Genomic DNA, 20,917 nt, shown 5'->3' with positions numbered 1-20,917 from the left:
TTCTAGCAGCTTCTAGGTGCTGAAGGGGAGTGAGGGTCGCACACCATCGTGTCCACTAGGATTGGTCTGGTGAAAGCTCTCAGGGACTCAGGGTGTACCTCATAGCATCTTGGGATACTGCATTTACATATCTGCCTGAGACTGTGGGCTCTTTGGGACCAGGTGAATCTTATTGCATCATTTGTTGTATCTCCATCACCCAGGAAAAACACGGTACACAGCAGGTACCTGATGAATGTTGCATTTAGTGGGGGAAAGATGTTTACTTGTTTTACCTAGTAATTGTGGTAGGCAGGGAAGTTAATGTGTCATGCTCTCCTTTGAAGACTGGCTTTAAAATATCTTATTTTTAATTCCATTCTGGAGAGGCTTATGGGACTCAGACTCTAGAGTATGAAAATCCTGGAGGACACATTTTGGGCAAAGCAGGAAGCCTGTAAGTGTGCCTGGTGAACTCATCACAAACAGGAACAGAGAGACACATGTTGAGAAAGACATGCCCAGGAACACTGGGCAGGAATGGCCAAATGCTCTCTGGGCATTGTTTTCCCTCCAGCCATTCTGTCTTCACAGACATGACTCAGAGGTTGGCATTCAGCGCAAGCTTTTGTTTAGGTGCCCCTGCTTCCAGCAGGCTCCAAAGTCAATAGGCCATGGACTCCCCACCAGAGTCAGGTAAGAAAAAGGGTTGAAAGGCAGCAACAACAACAGGAAATAAAACATTTTTATTGAATATCTGTGTAATATGTTAAGTCATTTTTAACAACAATCAGAAAACTCCTGTGGAATTCACTACACGAAATGAAACAAAATTTAAACTACCTCATCAAAAATGAAGGTAAAATACAGCTAAGGAGTTGACTCGCGGGCCACGAGCCATATGGCAGAAGAAAACACCCCAACATTTCTACAAGATACAGAGAATACCCACACAGAGAAGCACTCAAGCAGGCAGTAAATATACACAAAGGCAACTAGGATCTTTCTAGAGCATCAGATTCTAATACTTTACACAGCTTTGTCAGAAAGGTACATGTGGCTTATTGGAAGATGAATCTTGGTCTTAAAGCAGGTTCGGTCACTGACTTTTGACAGGTGGCATAGTACCAACTAATTCTATCGTGACAATATCCCATGTCTGGCAGTGTTGCAAGAGAATGCATTAATCGTGCTTTAATGCAGGAAATGATGTGTATTCGGCAGCTCGAACCTGCTTGTTTCAAAATGTTTGTTTCAGCGCGAACAACTTAAAACTGAAATATGGTGAAATCAAATGTCAGTTTCTGGTATGCAAGGAATTTTTAAAAGTCAGTCAACTCCCTCTCTTTGGTAGGGTCTGATCTTTTAAGTTGGAAGGAGTCTCATTTGAATCTTCTGTTCAAACTGGTATTTAATCTCACATTGTGACTTGTGCATTTTCTATTATCTACCTTTTGAAAAAAGTATGGACCATCCATGGAAGAGGGAGATGTTATTCTCCCTTTGTCCTCCAGGTCTATCCCAGTTCTAAGGAGTTTGCTACGACTGGGCTGAAAGGCCAAAGGGCTTGCCTCTTCTTTGATGAGGAAAGAACAAGACAGGAATTGTAGTTTTATCAGGAAACAGCCAACCCCATGTTTGAAGCTTCCCATCAGCCCCTTTTGAATTCTCTTTGCAGTTGTAAAAGCCATGGTGCGATATCTGAAAGTCTGAACGTGAGGCTAATGCTTAGTTTTCCTTCATTTTGTTTTGGTATTTTTGGAGACAAAACTTTCACTTCAGAGCATCACTACTCTCTGTGGCCTGCGAGTGAAAAGGGTCACAGAGGTGAGTGGGATAAAAGGCTACATGCAGCGTGAGATCATGGGCTGCCTTTCGGCAAAGCGGTGGTCTAACATAGTGGGGAAAAATATGGAATATTGCACAGTGCTTGACGAAATGCTGTGTGTTCCACCCCATGCTTTGTATCTTTCTTGTCCTATGCATAGCTTTTCAGTGCTGAATTGGTCCTTTGTAATGAGAACGGTTTGTGCTACACACACCTTGGGCAGTGCAGTAGGAGGGAATGGCAGTATTGTTACAATATCACTACGGAATAGATTGAGTGCTATCCACTGAGGAAACTACATTACGTGTCTAAGCACACAGGGCAGTCACAGTGTTACACAGAGCAGTCCTTTAAGACTCTTATGGAATGACTAGTAGCTTTGTAATAGTGCCAATTACTACATAACAACACTGAAAACATTTAAAAACTCCTCCTAAATCAAGCATCTAGTATACATAAGAGGTTGCTTCAGTTTTCTAGAACTTGTTCTTGGTTTTGTTTCACCTTTTTTTAAAGGACAAATTAAAACTTATTTACGTAAAAAGAGCATATAAAAAGATCACTAGCTGTCTGTTTTGGCTTAATGGAAGTGCATTCAGAACTATGGCTAATTGTTTTATTTTTTCCTCTTTTGATGGGATTACAATACTGTCTGCTTACCACAAAGTAATTTTGTGTCATAAGCACAGATTGCTGTGTTAAAAATATTCTGCATTCCTTCTAATCTGGTTTTGTATAATAAAATATTTTGTTACAAAGTCTGATGTGCAAACCTTTTGAAGTTATAGTAGGTGTGAAATCTGGAACAGAATTCACAGGATGCACATTTTGTATAAAGGTGTTAACGGAGAGCTACTTTTTTCTTTTTAAATAGTCAGGCAGTATTTCAGAAATGCTGACTTCTTCTCCCCTCAGCTTTTTTCCCACCCACCCCATCCCCAAACAAATGCACGCGTACACACACACACACACACACACACACACACACGGAACACCATCGTGTCATTACTCTATATGCAGTAACGTGAAATCATTGACCCCTGTTCAGTTGCTTCCTCGAATGTAAGAGTGAAGCATGACTTGAGCTCTGTAGATACGTACAGACAGATGCTATTCTGGTTTGTGGCTCTACTTTCTGGAGGTCAGGCTGGATGCTGCTCAGATCATGCTAATTTGCCTGTGAAGAAATTCTACAAAATTGGATTCATCCACCAAATATGTGGTGTCAGCGTATCTTGGTGCTCATATGATTCAACAGAAAGCTCAGGTTTAAGTTGTCCTTTAAGATGTCAGTTTCACTGTACTAGTGCCTTACAAGTTGATATTTTTGCTGGAATGCAGACGATACTATATTTACCATATAATATATTATCAGCTCTCCTATGTCTCAGTCAATTTACATAGTTTAAAATAGAACATCTTATTAAAAACATCTAGATATGCACAGATTAGGAAACGCTTACAACATACAAATACACAAACTAGAAATAAATCTTTAGCATACTGGTATATACAACGGTGTGATACAATAAATAATTTCAGTCATGCTCTATCTACACATCATATTGCTTAAAAGAAGAGTAGATTTGGAGAGCAGTGGTATGACGAAGGGCTTAGGGGCTCTCTACGTTTAAATCTGTGCAAATTAAAACAGGATTTGAAGTACCACTGAATTGTGTTAGGAATGCATGGCTGGAAAAATGAAAGGACCCATATTACTGAGGTATTTACAGATACTGGCTAAAGAGCACTACGTGGGCAAATGCAGAAAAGCTTCTTCTTCCCTTTACTTCTTGACGGCCAGCATGGCGTCAACTTCCTCCTCTACCTGTAGGGTGTGCCATTGGGCAATGGGTCGCCTGGGGTTGGCCAGCATATCTGACCAATGTCGCAGCTCCGCCCCGGTGCTATTGTAGCCCACAAAGACTTTGCCGATGGCATCGTTCTTGCCAATCTTGTCATAGTCCAAAACAGTTACCACCACTTGCACTTTCTGAAAGAGGACACAAAATAAACATTAATGATCCAGCTCTAGAGATAAAGCCCTACTACCAAGCTTCCTTGCGATCAAAGCAGTTGGAAATAAGAAGACCCAATCTCCAAACACCAGGACAAGGAGGAAAATGACCTGAACATGAAAACCCGAGTCCAGTCCCTGCCATTATTACATCATCATCATCTCCTTCGGCATCTTCAAAATACTCAGTAAATGTTAACTTCGGCACAATTCTAAGTCTTTCATGTGAACTACTCAGTTACAATAGATCCTGTTAACATTGACATGATAGAGAGAAGATGCTGAAGCTCAGAGAAGTTAAATCACGTGCCTGAAGTCACGTAAGAAATGAGTGGTTTGGTTTCGGGAGTCCATGTTATAAAATACCATGCCCGGCTGCCCATGTCAACTTGTATTCATTTTTTTTTTTTTTTAAGTCTTTATTGAATTTGTTACAGTATTGCTTCTGTTTTGGTTTTTTTTGGCCGCAAGGCATGTGGGATTGTAGCTCCCCGACCAGGGATCGAACCCGCACCTCCTGCATTGGAAGGCAAAGTCTTAACCACTGGACCACCAGGGAAGTCCCCTGTATTCACCTTTAAATCCAGTTGTTTCCATTGTTTCATCAGCAAAATTTCTGGCATTAGTACTCAGATCATTTTTGGTTTTTTGGTTACAATTTTCAGAGCAACCATGTACTGCGATCCTATTTCAGGTGGGAAGAGCCAGCATAGTTTTACATAAAACTAATAACGTAGAATTTCAGCTAATCACATGATTATTGTGAGTTTAAAGTGTGACAACAGAGTGAAAGTCTTAAAAAAGTAGTAATTAACTGAAGATAATTTTTCTCATTCATATATTCTCTCAATAAGCATTTATTAAGTAACTGTGTATCCAGCAGTGACATCAACTGGAATAACCCTTTAGGCCACACAAGATTTACTCCAGTGATTCCATCAGGTTGTGAGGGTTTATTTAATGCCTTACTTTTTTGAACTGGTGAAAGCAAACCCGTACCATTTTGACACGAAAGAAACACTCTTTAAAAGTATGTTTTAGTTCTTCCTAAGTAATGAATTTGCTTAGTCAAAATAGGCAATGGCTCCAATCTAGAAACCAAGGGAAAAGATAAAGGGAAAATGTAGAATAAAGTAGAATGTGTAGCATTTGGTGGCCAGAGGCAAAAGAAGCAGAAAATGTAATGATGGAAGCCAGGGCCAGATGAAGATCCTGCTCAGTTGTGGCCCTTTACTGGGCTTTGTACTCTGAGGACTGCATTATTGGACGAATGTGCTGAGAGAGGTCACCAACATACAGCTTCAGATCAGAGAAAATGATCACTTCTGAAAATGGAATTTAGAATGTAAAATGCAACACATGGGCAGTAAAGGAAACAAATTTCCATCTTTCCTTGTGCAGCCTTGGATTGATTCCATTATCAAGGGAATTACCTATTCACTGGATGGCATTCGAAGCCAAGAACAGAATCACCTTGGTTCTGAGCACCTTTCCCAAGCGAATTCATCTGGATGCAGTCATATTGCAAGGAATGAGGGACAGGGACAGTAGGCTCGTCACGCACAAAAGTAACAAGGATTTTGGAGGTTGGAGTGAATAGTTAGAGTGAATTTTGATTCTTTCACCTAGGAATGTATTGATTAGTAGCAATCAAGACAAAATATCCTTATAAGGGCCTTGGGTTAATTTTTTCAGCTGCATATGTAGTCTATACATTTTTTGGTGGGGGGTGGTTTGCAACCTTTTCGTATGCTTTTGGAAATCAGCATATTTTGCTTCTCTCAATGTATTTCATATGGATAGAGACAGATAGAAATACAGACAATCGTATAACCTCAGGGTAAATAAAACCTAAGCCCCCCCCCAAAAAAAACCTAAGCCCCTATTATAGCATGTTAAATGCTCAATTATTTTCTCTAGGGAAATGCAAAGACTAGGATAGCAGCCTATTGGGGAAAAGAAGAAAGAAAAGAACAAATTGACTTTAGGAGCGGTGAAGAAGGGATGCAGTCAAAGGCATGCTCATTATTTCCATGCCTCATGGACTCTGTATTGGGCTGAGGTTCTCTCTGTCCTGACAAAATGTTATCTTCTCTGAAAGGCTGCCCCAGAAACCCAGCATACATCTTGTTTTTAATGTGCTTCATTTTCAATATATTTGCATTTGCTGGAATTTATAGTTGAAAAGGGACATGTATTTTTTTTTTAAAGGTATAGAATTGTAGCTCAAAGGAGAAGATATACAATAGGATTTTTCATCTCAATGTCCTGCCTCATATTGTTTTGTGGAATTAAAACACAAAATGCCAGGAGGTGTTAGTTTCCATAGGAATAATGTCTCAGAACTCAAAAAAGAGTTCACTGAATAAATATTGCAAAATAAATTGTTGGAGAAATTGGATGTCTTAGGTTGTCAGTGGGTCCAAAGCAGTGAGCTCACTGGTTCAGGCTAGTAAACAAGTGACTGGGGACAGGGAATCAGTGTCTTCTGCAATGTCATTTACTTATATAACAGCTATTGAAAGTAAATAAGTATGTACAATCGGCTGCCATGTGAAAATGTATATAAGAAAGGTTATATAAAAACCATGAACTAATGTGAGGATGGCAGGATTACTGATGATTTAAAAAACTGCCTTATATTATACAGTAGCTACTAGCCACATGTAGCTGTTTAAATTTAAATAAATTAAAATTAAAGTTCCTTGTTTATACTAGTGGCTGAGGTGCTCATGACCTACCTATGGCTGGTGGCTACCCTATTGGACAATACCGATGACATTTCCATCCTTGCAGAGTTCTATTGGAAAGTGCTGATTTACATATTGTTTTAATCTTATTGTTAGATCCATTTTCTAATACATAAAATGTTAATTTGAATAAAAGACAACAATAGCATCGTGAGTAAGAATGATGGGAACCATTTACTGAGCATTTGTGTGTGCTTAGCACCGTTTCAAATGCTTTTACATGCATGGTCTCACTTTGACATGGATTCTGTTATTATTCCTATTTTATATATGAGACAATTCTAAGCCTCAGTTCTCTTATATGTATATAAAATTGGGGTAATAATGGTACCTTGCTTATAAGGTTATTGTAAGGATTCAATGAGATTTTGCAGGTAAAGTGCTTACCTTGGGCCTAGGTACAAAATAAATATACAGTAAATGCAGCTATTATATTAGCTTTCTTCATGGAATAAAGGTGTGATTCATTCCTAAGGTACTGTATTTTAAGACTAGGTTAAAAATAAAAATATGCAAACGAAGAATATTTGCTGCATTTTGTTATTCTGGACCATTAGAAGGTTCCATGCTGTAGTTTTGATGCCTACCCTTCATCTCTCCTTCAAGTTATGAGCAAACTTCTATAGGACTGAAAAGATAGACCCACATCAATTTTTTTATAAAGTGTAAAAATAGTGTTGCTTTAAGAAATTTGACTCTCTGATACCCATTAAAGATTAGCAAGAATAGGGTTTCCCTGGTAGCGCAGTGGTTGGGAATCTGCCTGCCAATGGAAATCCGCCTGCCAATGCAGGGGACACGGTTTTGAGCCCTGGTTCGGGAAGTTCCCACGTGCCGCGGGGCAACTAAGTCCGCGAGCCACAACTACTGAAGCCCGTGCTCCGCAAAAAGAGAAGCCACTGCAATGAGAAGCCCGAGCACTGCAAGGAAGAGTAGCCTCCGCTCTCGGCAACTGGAGAAAGCCCACGCACAGCAACGAAGACCCAACACAGCCGTAAATAAATAAATAAATATTAAAAAAAAGAAGAAAGATTAGCAAGAATAGCCTATAATTAATGGATGCGAACTTTGGATCCAAGAGCCTAACTATGAATATGACATAACAAAACCTAAAAATATTTAAGAATGACTAAATAATAAGATCATATGCTATCACTGTGTCTACATGTAGCATCCTATTTTGAACACGTTAACCACAAGGTCTTTTAATAGGATAATTCCTATCATAACAAATATTATCTAGCAAATTAAGGTTCTGTCTTTACAAAAATAACCATTCCAACTCAGAAACAGGAAGCTGAATTTAAACAATGAAAAATACAACTTAGCCTAATTTCTCTACTGCTAATTATTTTTTAATAGTGAAAGATTAAAGATGCTGCATATTTAGCATCAACCAAAATATTTCCTTTATCACTACTTTTTTTTTTTTTTTTTGCTACAAAGAGGTGATAATGAGAATTACATATTGTGGCCTGGGAGTAAAGAGTGAAAGCTTATTTTCTCTTGACCTTTTAACCTTTGTGGATGTACTTTTTGAATTAGTAGAGCGGTTCTGTCGATGTTCTTTTTCCTACTTTATTTCTGCTCAACAGAATGACAGCTGTTTTTGGCTGATGAATCAGCACATCCTGTGCTGTATATTTTATCATTTTCCTCTTGATGTACTTTGAGCATTAAATGTGCATGGAATGAGAATAGCAGTTCTAATGGAGGCATATGCACTGATAATTCACAAGATCTGTGTGTTTAATTTATGTGATCTGAAGAAATGAAATTGAATGGGAAGAAAAAATACGTTTGACATTACCTGGATTTGCTCGAAGGGTACTTCAAAGCTGAATGACTCATTGTAGTAGGGGTTAAGGGTGTTCTTTTTAATCGTTGTCTTTTTCTTCTTCAGCCTCTTGCCATTCTGCATCAGATGAATCTTCACATAAGGGTCTGAAAAACAGAAACAAAACCTTTAGGAAATCAGAGACACATATTTTTATATTATAACTTAGCTTATAAAAAGTCCAAGTATTCCTGACAGGAAAATAATTGTGTAGCATGTAGTTAGTTTTTTTTTTTAATTTCAAGCGTTTTTTTTATTGAAAGATTTTAAGTAACCTATGGGCCATGTTTTTTTGCCATGATATCTCAATATTTATGGTTGGATTTAGGAGATGAGAGGATTGGTGTGCTGGTAAACCAGCTTTTTGGGGAAAAAAAGTCTTGACATGTAGCATTTGCTAATGTCCATGGTATAAATACTCTCAGCATGGCTGATTTCAAGCTAACAGTTTAACAATTGGCTCACTAAATTCCTGAAAATTTAACAATTGGCTCTTGTGAGCTGGCAAAGAACTGGCTTCAGGATACCACTGCATGGGAATTAAAACTCTTGACAGAGAGAGGACAAAGGAGGCATTTCATTCTTTCATTTATTCATTTGCTCAAACAGTATTAGTTAAGTCCTAGGAGTATAGCTGTGAACAAATCAGACCATCCCTGTTTTCAGGATGGAACTTCAGACTTGTGGGGGAAATAGACAATAAGCTTGTAAAGAAAAGAAATACATATGAAATTCTAAGTTGAGAAGAGTGCTCTGGAAGGAAAGGGCAGAGAGATGTATGATAGAGACTCCCAGAGGTATGGTGAGTCTAAGGGAAGAATGGAATTCTTATACTTAGATCACTCAGGTAAGGCCTTTCTGCAGAGGTAACATTTAAAGTAAGATGTGCATATTGAAGGGTGACAAGAGGCCACATGTCTGAGTGTGTGTGTGTGTGTGTGCATGTGTGTGTGTGTGTGTGTGTGTATGAGACAGAGAGAAAGAGAGATAACCAGGATCTGTGCCAGAACATTTCTAGGTAGAGAAGAGCTTCAAGGATTCAGGGAAAAGAGAATAAGCTGGTAGCACACACAGAGGTAATGAGAAAAGGAGCAGAAAGATCCCTTAGCAGTTTCCTCAAAGCCTCATTAGGTAAAGTAATAAGTAAGTCACTGGAGGGGAAAGACGATTCTCATTACTAACAGATGAATGACCTCCCTTCAGGTTATTAAGAACCAGTACCCAGGTTTGATAGTAAAATCTACTGTTTTCTTCAACATTTTTCCATCGGATATGTAATACATGTTTATTATAGAAAAAATATCAGGAAGCAATGATAAACAAAAAGAGGAAGAAATTTTAAATCATCCATGATTTTACTCCCCTAAAATAACCACTGCCAAGCCTTCCAAAATTACTTTCCTTTCTTTCAGAATGTGTAGAGCTGGGAGAAACTTTACAGATAATCTAGTTTAATGCCCACATATTGTACTTTTAGAAGATAAAACTGCAGACCAGCAAAGGTGGTTTTTATCTCCTTCTTCCTATCCCCTAGTAGAACATAACTCCTGAAGGACAGAAACTTTGTCTGTCATATTCACTAACTGAATTTACTAAACAGTACCTGGCAGTATACAATTTTTGTTGACTGAATCAGAGGAACTTGTTTAGGGCTGGCCTCATAATCTGGGTCTCCTTATTCTTAGTCCTGTCTTCTTCCCACTGCCCCAAAGCCCACATTACTTGAATATGTGTTGTTTGGGGTTTTTGTTTTTAATGTTACATCCAGTCAAGGGGCTCGTAATGAAGATTTTCATCAAAATGAAGAATGTCTTTAAAAGCCAGACCAAGTGATGAGAAACCAAGCCTATCAACTACATAGTTGATCAGTTAAAAAAATGCACTGTAAATAATTGCAAATGAAGGGGAAAAAAGGCCCTTTTTACTGATAATCCATCTTGCTGTTCACAGGCAACTCTGATTTTTGGTTCAGAGACCTTGTCTGCTTATGAAGCTCTCTGGGTCCTCCATCCCTGCCCCCTGCACTTTTACAAAGATGGTCAAGTCTCCAGTTGCTCCTTGGCACTGACAAAATACCCAAATACTAAATACTCACAAATCAATGTTTATGGCTCCTGTGTTCATGTGTTGAAACTTCATCAACTTAACTAAGGCACAGGGTTTTGCAAGAGAAGCACGGTGACTGTTTATTCATTTAACACAGTATATGACAAGAAATTTCCTTGTGCATCTGCCATGTGAGCAAGCAAATTAAAAACCCAACAAGATAATTTCAGATTTCAACATGAACTCTGATGTGATGTGATCAATGCCTGGGGGAGAACAAGGTAATTTAGAAAAACTGATCAACAAGGTTCTCACTGAGGAGGCCAGGTTTGAGCTAAAAACCGAATTACAGGAAGGAGTGAGTCATTGGTAGATGTGGTGGAAGCTTGAACCAGTCAGAAGGAGCAGCACTTGCAAAGCCCTAAGGTGCTTGTCCTTCTGTGTGTCTACGGAACAAGAAGGCAAGGTGGGGAGAGGTAGGCAGTGAGGTCAGAGAGGTAACCCTGCTGGCCTCCCACTTTCAAAAGCAGAATCTGCCACTTCTGACCATGATTCAGAGATATTCTATAATTTCATGATACTTACAAGAGGGGACAGGGGGCTGGAAAAGGAGCAGGTATGGGGCTGCTATGAATGGGCAGAGTTAGTCTTTGCTTTTGCAGATCCATCCTGATACAGGTACCAAAGCAACTTACTTTACAGGCAAAATTCCTGTCTTAATCATAACCAAGACTGACAGTAACTTAGAGCTTATTCTTTCCTTTTCCTCCCCATATTTATTGAGATATAATTGACGTGTAACTGTGTAAATTTAAAACGTACAGTGTGATGAGTTGATATACATATACATGTGAAGTAATGACCACCACAAGGTTAGTTAACACACTGATCACCTCACATAATTATAGTATTTTTGTGTGTACAGTGAGAACATTTAAGCTCTACCCTTTTAGCAACTTTCGAGTATACAACACAGCATTGTCACCATGCTGTACATTAGATCCCCAGAGCTTATTCATCTTATAACTAGAAGTTTGTGTCCCTTGATCAATGTCTCCTCATTTCCCTCACTCCTCAGCCCCTGGCAACCACTATTCTACGCTCTTTTTCTATGAGTTTGGATAGATTCTACGTCCACATATAAGAGAGATAATGCAGTATTTGTCTTTCTCTGTCTGACTTATTTCACTTAGTATAACACCCTCAAGGTCCATCCATGATGTCAAAAATGGCAGATTTCCTTCTTTTTTGGTGGCTGAATAATAATCTATTTTATATATACCACACTTCCATTATCCATTTATCTGTTGATGAACTTAGGTTGTTTCCATGTCTTGCCAATTGTGAATAATGCTGCAACGGACACATGGGAATGCAGAAATCTTTTTGAGATAGTGATTTCATTTACTTCTGATGCATACCCAGGAGTGGAACTGCTGGATTATATGGTATCTCTACTTTTAATTTTTTTGAGGAACCTCCATACTGTTTTCCATACTGGCTGCACCAATTTATGTTCCCACCAACAGTGCACGAGGGTTCCCTGTTCTCCACATCTTGCAAGCACTTGTTATCTCTTGTCTTGTTGATAATAGCCATTCTAGTAGGTTTGAGGTGATATCTCATTATGGCTTTGATTTGTATTTCCCTGATTATTAGTGATATTGGAACATCTTTTCATGTACCTGTTGGCCATTTATGTATCTTCTCTGTAAAAATATCATTCATAACTTCTGCCCATTTTTAATGGATTTTTAAATTTTTATTTTTATTTTTTGCTGTTGAGATGTGTGAGTTTCTTATATATTTTGGATATTAACCCCTTATCCAATATATGGTTTGCAAATATTTTCTCCCACTCCACAGGTTGTCAGATGTCTTACTCTTTTTCAACTTTTGTGCCTGGATAAGTCTTGACTGTCTAAGCCTGATAGGTTATGTACCCAAGGTGGTCACATTTGAGCATCTTCTTGGTTCAGCCATCCAGAGTCTTACACTGTGTCTCCATTTTCTCCAGTCTTCTCCATTTTCATCTACTCTTTGATTGGCTTGATTTCCTAAGTGTCCTCTGGTTGAGTCTTGTGCTGAATTCTGGTCCCTTTGGAGATGGCCCTAATCCCTTGATTAGTTCATTAGTAACTTCTTTGGGGATCTAGACCTGGCTCCTGTCTCCCTAACTATGGCTGAGTCTTCTAAATGGAAACATACCCACCTAACTATGAGATACCCATCATGCTTTAAGTACACACACGTTTTTTATAGTAAGGATTGCCTCTCCTGCAGAGTAAGACCCTGTATAATTAAATTTGTTCTGTTTTAGGGGCTGTTCCACAAAGCAAATCCTTGTCAATTCAGAGTTTCTTAGTGGCTTAGAAATCCTGATCATTGCGTAATAAGACATAATTTTATGGAAATGATAAATAGGCTGTAATGAGACTCCCTAATGTTGTTGCTTTTCCTGAGTACAACTGCTGGACACCATGCATGGCATTCAAACATCTGTTAGGTTTTTGTAAACATGTAAATAGCATGGGGAAATATGCAAGCTACAAAGTTGGGCTTCTGTCCTCAGGGACTCCGTACCTCTTTGGCTGCACTGCTTTATTCTGTCCCCAAAACAAGCACTCATGGAACCTTTCATCATCTAAATACTGACAACCCTTCTTCAACACCATTTAGATAATCCCTGTTGCCACTGAAACAGGTGCAAAACTTGGGACAGTTTGCTTCTTTTATTTGTTTAATTTATCTTAAAAAAGGTTAGCGTCTTTTTGTTTTTCAATCTGTGGTAGAAAGGAAGGGCTCTTTTCCGATGTCCATCTAGTCTCTAATAGTACATGAGTTTAACTTTTCAATTCTGGAAAATGATGGACTGGCACCAGAAAGAAGGTTCTTTATTCCCAGTAATAAGCTACAGGTACAAAGAGTGCAGATTCATTGCCTCATTTTGGATGATTTTTAGGTCTATCATTTGGTTTTGTTGTCACTGTGGCACTGCTACCTTCACTCACCATTTGTCGGCTCTTTTTTGTCTGAAGTCAGCCTAACTGGACTTCATCTCCTTTCTGTCATAATAGCTGTTATGACTTGGTGGTATTTTAGGACACTGTAATGAAGTCACTCTCAAACTTTTATATGTTGACAAGCCTCTTTAATATACAACATTTTTTTTTTGTCCCTAACGTTCACAATTATGGGAGGCAGAAAAACAGCTCTCTCAAAAGATGTCCACATCTTAACCCTCGGAATTTGTGAATATGTTACCTTATATAGCAAAAGGGACTTCGCAAATGTAATTAAGGTTAAGGATCTTGAGATGAGGGGATTACCTAAGAGGGCAAAATCTAATCACATGGGTCCTTAAAAACAGAGAACCTTTCCTGACTGTGGTCAGAAAGAGATGTGACAATAGAAGAAGGGTAAGAGACAAGCTACACTACTGGCTTTTAAGATGGCTACACTGCCACAGAATGCAGTTGGCCTCTAAAAGTTGGAAAAGGCAATGGATTCTCGCCTGGATCCTCCAGGAAGGAACGCGGCCCTTCCGACACCTTGATTTTAGCCCAGTGACACCTGTGTAAGACTTCTATAGAATTATAAGATAATAAACATGTATTGTTTTAAAAATTAAGTTTTTGATTGTTTAGCATGGCAGCAGCAGAAAACTAATACAACAACCAAAGCTGAAGAGATAATTCTATTGTTTATCTAGCAAGGTTTGATGATGAAAGTCAAGTTTAAATAGGTCTAGAAAAACAATCTTTTGGGAAAAAATTGGTATTTTTTTCCAATCTTCTAAAAATTATTACATTGTTCCTCAAAACAAAATCCTTCAAAAAAGTATTTTTTAATTCAAAAAAGTTGACACAGAGCGTGCAATCAGAAGATAAGAGTTACGTACAGATGTTTCAGGATCCGTGGTAAGATTAGTCAAAATGGATGAAACCTTAGCTGAGAATAATTTTTACAGTCAGATCCATTACAAGGTTTAATATAATAATGTTCCTCTATGTTTGTAGAGTACTTTAAGATCATATACATATGTGTTAGGTATATATATATATATATATATATATATATATATATATATAAATTATATCATCTCCTTTAATCGTTACAACAATTCCAGTGTGGGAACTGGGGCTTGGAAAGGCTAATTTTTTTTCCCAAGAACTCAAACCAAGGTCCTGTGACTCTGAACCTACTGCTCTTTGTGATACGTTGAAGAAATAATTTAGTATAGTGTTTATAAGTATAGACTCTGGAGCCAGATTAACTTGAACCTCAGCTGTACTGCTAGCTGTGTGGTTTGGGCAAGTTATTTAAGCTCTGTGTGCCACAGTTCCTTCACCTTAAAGTGGTGAGAATGATAACATCTTGCTCAGAGAGTTGCAAAGATTAAATTGAGTTTCTACAGGGAAGGTGCTTCAAAATGTGCCTGGAACATATTGTTATTAATGATCAATGTTTATTATTGTGTCATGAAAGGGCTGAGATCTAAGTCAGCATCTATGTGTCAAACTCTCCCCCAACTCACGTTGCAGAACTGGTGCCCACCATTAGCAAATGGGAGGAAGTCATTCCATTGGCTGCAGGAATAAGCCAAACTGCCCCAAATGTCAGATTTACTTCTGGAAAGAAGCAAACCCATGCTAAGCAACTGGTTCATTAATGAAGAATTTAATCATGTATGGTATGAAAGAGAAGGGAAGTGTTTCTTTCATTTCTACCTGTATAAGTTGTCTTGAGGTGTGAGGTGGGAAACTAACTCAGCATCCTGTATAGTTTCCTCTTGTTCCTGAAGTCAAGACATCAGATTACACAGAGCTGAAAAGTTAATCTGGAGAGTTCTAAGTGGACTCTTATTACTGAGGCTCTAGGGTAGTGTGAGCCAAAACTATGATTTATGGAGATTTCTTTCCAGATATTGAGGCCAGCTAATGTGGATATACTTGGGCATATTATGTATGTAGTATCTGCTTTCCTGATGCTGCTCAAAATGAGGAAACAGAAAAGGAGGCCCTCAGCTTTGAGATTTATTGTTGTTGTTGGGAATATAGTAATGCCTATCGGTTGCTGGAGAGAGGTAGTATCTATACCTCCTCCCTTTTTCTGTTAATTCCTTTCTATCATGAAAAAAATTTATAGTCTGGTTTCTTCCTTCTGCTTCCACCTAGCCTTAGAACTCCTCCTTTCTTTTTTTCCACTCTTTCCAATCCAGAGCGAGGGATAGGAAATCATTGTGTTAAAGCTACAGTGAGATGATTTGCTAAGTCACTTATTACACCTCACCTCCTGGGCAGTGGAGGCTAGGGAGCACTGACTTTGCCATGTGAAAGGAGTGCAGAGGATCCTAGGTTGATGGCCAAATGAATACTTTGGTCTCAGTGGCCATATTCAGGGATGAGGATGTAGACTACCTTTGACTGGTTAGGTGATTACTTGGTCAGCTCCAGCTTATGAGCAATTCTGAAGGTGAAAGGGCCATTTTCTGCCAGTTGGGCAGCCTCTTCTGAATATAATTCATGGGGTGGACAGACTATGGTCTGGTGCCAATCTTTTTCTTTCATTTGGTCCCTATTCAGGCATTAATTTTGAGTGTAAGACCTCTCTCTCACACACACACACACACACACACACACACACACACACACACGTATATATATATTTTATTTATTTATTTTTGTGGTACGTGGGCCTCTCACTGTTGTGGCCTCTCCGTTGCGGAGCACAGGCTCCGGACACGCAAGTCTCAGCAGCCATGGCTCACGGGCCCAGCCGCTCCACGGCATGTGGGATCTTCCCAGACCCCAGACCGGGGCACGAACCCATGTGCCCTGCATCGGCAGGCGGACTCTCAACCACTGCGCCACCAGGGAAGCCCTCACATATATTTTTCACATTAAGTGGTAGGAGTTTTCTTTCTGAAGGATTTCTTCCCACAACCAATTCCTAGTAGTCTGATCTGGCCCTGATGCTCCAATATTTAGCTCTAGCTACCACCTACACATAGTCCTTTAGGCATTGCATCCCATCCCACTCATCTCCATCTGATCTGCCCTGGATGCACTGAATCCGCCATCCTCTTTTGGTCAGGGAGTAAGAAGAGTGATGACACATATATGCCCCTATTTTCTTGCTTTTCCAGACTTCTCCACCTTCCACCTTGCTGTACAAAGGCTTGGTTGATTTGATGGCTTTGTCTATGGAAGGGATGGAAATGGGGAGGTTGGGTATGGCAATCAAAAGAGGGTGGAGTCTTATAAGAAGAGACATAAGAGAGATGATCTTTCTCTCTGCCATGTGAAGATACAATGAGGAGAGTTGTAAACGAGGAAGAGAGCCTTCCCTAATAACCCAACCATGCTGTTACCCTGATCTCTGACTTTCAGCCTCCAGAACTGAGAGAAATAAATGTTTGTTATTTACGCCACCCAGTCTGTGGTATTCTGTTATAGCAGAGCCCTACCTGTCTATCTATCTATGTATCTCCAGACTAAGATAGCTCTCTTCCCACTAAACTCTCCCTTGGTCCCCTCTTTTTCTCTCTGACCATTACTGATACTTCTTTATTTTCTCCTCTCCCTTCATCTGCCCCAAGACTCTCAAGTGTAATCACATTTGATATTATTTTAGCACACATTTAATAGGATTTTTCTCTACACTACTTTTCTCAGACACCCTGCAGTACAACCTTATGATTTCAATATTACTGCCACCTCAGTTAAACAGCTTCTGGCCACAGAGTCTGGCACTGGAATGTAATGTTTTCACCAACACTGGTGTCCCTGGCACAGTTTCAACATGTAGAGATACATTCCCAAAAAAGGACATAGAGTAACCTTGGAGGAAGACCTTGGAACTAAGTATGAAATTCAGTAAGTTGTTTTCCTTCAATTATAGGGACACCATGTTGGGTGAGCTTTGCAGAAACGTAAGTGCAGCCCACACGCTGTACTATAAGGCCATAACTATAACTCCCTCGGCTCTTTTATCCTTGGGACAGAAACCTACTGAGCTCATTACCTCCCCTGTTGGCCTGTTCTTGTGTCATGAGTCCAGCCTGATTTGGGGCCATCTTTGATTCCTCCTTTTCCACCTCCCATGAAGAGTGAGCCACCACATCCTGCCAACTTCCCTTCACCTTGTCACACTTGTTGGTTCTCTCTAACTTGTTGCCACATCTCGAGATCAGAAATCCAATCTCTCTTGCTACCATGCCATCAACATCAAACTAGTCTTCCTAAAATTGCTAAAATGACATTTGATCACACTAGCTCCCTCATTAAAAGCCTTTAATGACTTGCCAACGTAAAAAATCTCCAAACTCTACCATAGCATTCACAGCCCATCCTAACTTCCTCATCTCATTTCCACAAACCCTGTGCTCCACTCCTGGTCGATACTCACTCGTCCTCACAGAGAACTGAATGCCCCGTCTTTGAACTGCCTGTCCTTTAGCCTGAGATGCTTTCTTTTCCCATTGTAAATGTGATTTAAAAGTCACCTCGTCCCTGAAGACTTTACTGATGATTTTCTCAGTCAGAACCTTCAGACAAACCTTTGTCTGCCCTGCAGCATTTTCTTTTGTACTATTGCAAAGCATACATCTCTTTCTTTTCTGGTATTGGAGGACTTCTCTGGTTATCTAATAACATAAAAACAATATTCTTGTGGGAAAATGTGTTTTGAATTCAGAACTATTGGCTTCAGGATGAACTCTGGGAAGACTATCTCCTTGTAACAAGGGGGATCCTTCCATTACTATTCCATACTCTACTTTAGTACCCAAGAACATTGTCACCCCCTTCTTCCCTTAGGCAGTTCTAATGTCCAATTATGCTAACTTCATAGAAATAGAATTGCAAAACAGCTGGCTGTAAGCAATGATCCTTTTGTGTGAGATATAAAGAGGCCACTAAAGGCTTTTTGTATTTACAATGAGAACTAGAAAGCAGCAGTTCAAAGCCGAATAATGCAAGATGCCTGCAGTTTTCATCTTGACAATTTTGCATAATTATACTGTCTTCTTTCTTAACTACCACAGTGACCGTGGGCCCTTGTAACCATGGCCTTTCCATTTCAACCAAAGACTTGTTATGAAACAGCCTCATTTCAGTTGTTTTGTTCAATCCCTTCTGAGCCAGTAACCAGCTTCTGAGTAACTTTAGGTATCATTCCTTTCACCTTCCCGCCCCCCCCCCCCCCGCCCACCCCATGGATAATGTTCAGTAAATTTCAACTTATCGTGTTGGAAGAGGAAAGTAGCACTTTTATCAAGTAAGGTCCCAAATTTCAAGTGACTGAAAACTCATTTCAGTCCACCACATATGGTGGAAAAGTCCAGAAGTAGGGCTGTGTGGCAAAGATTAATTGTCCCCTAAAATCCTTTTCTCCCCTCTTTTTATTTTTAAAAGATGTATAAAATTTATTTATTGTTTTTGGCTGGGCGGTGCAGCTTGAGGGATGTTAGTTCCCCCACCAGGGATTGAACCCGGGCCCTCGGCAGTGAGAGCATGGAGTCCTAACCACTGGACTGCCAGGGAATTCTCTCCCCTCCTTTTTTTTTTTAGCAATGAAACTCCTGAGTTTTACCTGGGCACCATTTCATCCAGCTAGAAATATTTCTCCCAGACTCTCTTACAACTCAGTATGGCCAAATAAGTAACTTTGGCTATTGGAAGTGAATGGAAGTGTTGTGTGTGAACTCCATAGCATATCTTTAAAACAGTGGCTCTCAATGGAGGGGCTGTTTCATCCCCCAGACATTTTGCAATGTCTGGGGAGATTTTTGATTGTCATAACTTGGGGAGGTGATATGGGCCTTAAGTGGGTAGAGGCCAGGGATTCTGCTAAACATCCTACAATGTATAGGACAGCTCTTAACAGTAAAGAATCATCACCTCCAAAATATCAATAGAGCTAAAATTGGTAAATCCTACCTTAAAATAAGCTTCACGCCCTCCACTTTTCATTTCTTTTTTCTTGCAGCTGAAACATGGATGATATGGGAGGGCAGTGAACCAGCTTTTACCTTGCAACATGAAGTCAGTACTCCAGGGGAACAGGACAACAAGGTAGGAAGATCTTGGGTTCCTAAATGACCTCACAGCCCCAAACTGCCTACCAATCTTGCCCACCCACCCACCTATGGACATGAGGGAGATAAAGAATTTCAAACATCAGTTGTATCTTTTGGAACCTCTTTGTTACAGCAGTTCAATCTGCTCCCTATTTAATACAGAGTCAGCAATATCACGGTCCCAGGTTTGCCTGTGTCTCTACTGTTTTCTACAGAGTCCTCTGCAAATTCCACACGGTGGCCTCCCCAAGATATCCTAGGCTTTTCTCTTAAGGATATAGATGACTGTACCAGCTTCAAGTCTCATATCATCACACTATACCATCCAAAGGAAAGAGAATCTATATAGAATTCCCAGGAAAAGTCCCAAGTTCACTCTGATTGGACAAACATAGATGAAATGTCAACCCTATATTAATCCCCGTGTTGAAGATGATGTGATGAGCTAAGACTGGCTTAGTCCCGGGTCATGTGCCCATCCCCAAACCAATCAGGAGTGCCAGGAATCCTACCTTTGGAGTTGGGTGTAGGTGCAACTCTAGCCTAAGTACAAGGCTAAGAATAGAAGAATATGGTAGTTCCTCAAACAGGAATTAGAAGGCCCTTACCAAGAATGCTGGGAATAGAAGTTGGGAGGCAACCAACCAATGTTTACAGAGTTTCTCAACCTAGGGTCTTGAGGATTCCATCGCTGTCTAAACTTGAAAGTGTGCATGCACTTATTTTCAGAGAGCCATTCCTTTCCACTTGAGATCAAATTCCTAGGAATGAGCCATTAAGCGCTTGTAAAAAGTGGTCCATGACATGAAACTTACTTTTTTTCCTAGAGGAATGCAGAAAGTATATGTTTGTATATCTTACAGTAGACAGATAAATCTAATTATCATTGAATTAAACTGCCATATCAGTATTACAAAAAAAAAAAAAGTGGTCTAGCAGTAGCAGAGACAGCAGAGTTAAAACATGACAGATTTAGGATTTAGAGTTTCCTTGCCAACTGCGGCTTTTTCTTGTACACTGACGGAGTATTTCATCAGTAAGCCAATCATTAAACAGTATACAAATAAATAGTAATAGGGCTCACAGAGCAGACAATTTCCGTTTCCATCACTGGCAGTTATAACACATTTACTTGCGGGGGTCTTTATAAATAATTTACAAGTACTTAGAGAAGGCTACATTGGAGAACTTATGTGTCTTTATAGTTGAAAATGCTCCCTGTAATGTTATAGTAAGGATGCAGCATTAAAAATATATTCCAGGAAAATTTTCCTCTGAGCCCACAATTTAAAAATGAATTTACATTAGTTAAGTTCAGTGTTTGCTAGAAGAAAACAACATGACACAAGTGACTGCCACAGAGAAAAGCAACCTCATT

The 20,917-nt window shown here is 39.5% G+C and overlaps 1 protein-coding gene across 1 annotated transcript in view; it reads right to left on the bottom strand.

The window, feature by feature from the left end:
• Positions 1–706: 706 nt before the first annotated feature.
• The window catches only part of SYT1 (synaptotagmin 1), a 535,754-nt gene continuing 515,543 nt past the window's right edge, over positions 707–20,917 (bottom strand). The window contains exons 11-13 of the mRNA XM_029205603.1: positions 8,385–8,518; positions 1,523–3,800; positions 707–1,430 (exon numbers count right to left, since the gene is read on the bottom strand). Of these exons, the coding sequence (XP_029061436.1) occupies positions 3,594–3,800; positions 8,385–8,518 (341 nt within the window). The 3' untranslated portion in view covers positions 707–1,430; positions 1,523–3,593. The remainder of the gene's footprint in view (positions 1,431–1,522; positions 3,801–8,384; positions 8,519–20,917) is intronic.

The sequence above is a fragment of the Monodon monoceros genome, unplaced genomic scaffold (genome assembly GCF_005190385.1).
Source record: "Monodon monoceros isolate NGI ecotype Baffin Bay Population unplaced genomic scaffold, NGI_Narwhal_1 Super_Scaffold_6, whole genome shotgun sequence".
Taxonomy (NCBI): Eukaryota; Metazoa; Chordata; class Mammalia; order Artiodactyla; family Monodontidae; genus Monodon; species Monodon monoceros.
The sequence above is the reverse complement of the archived record's forward strand: the minus strand, read 5'-3'. Positions and strand labels throughout refer to the sequence as shown.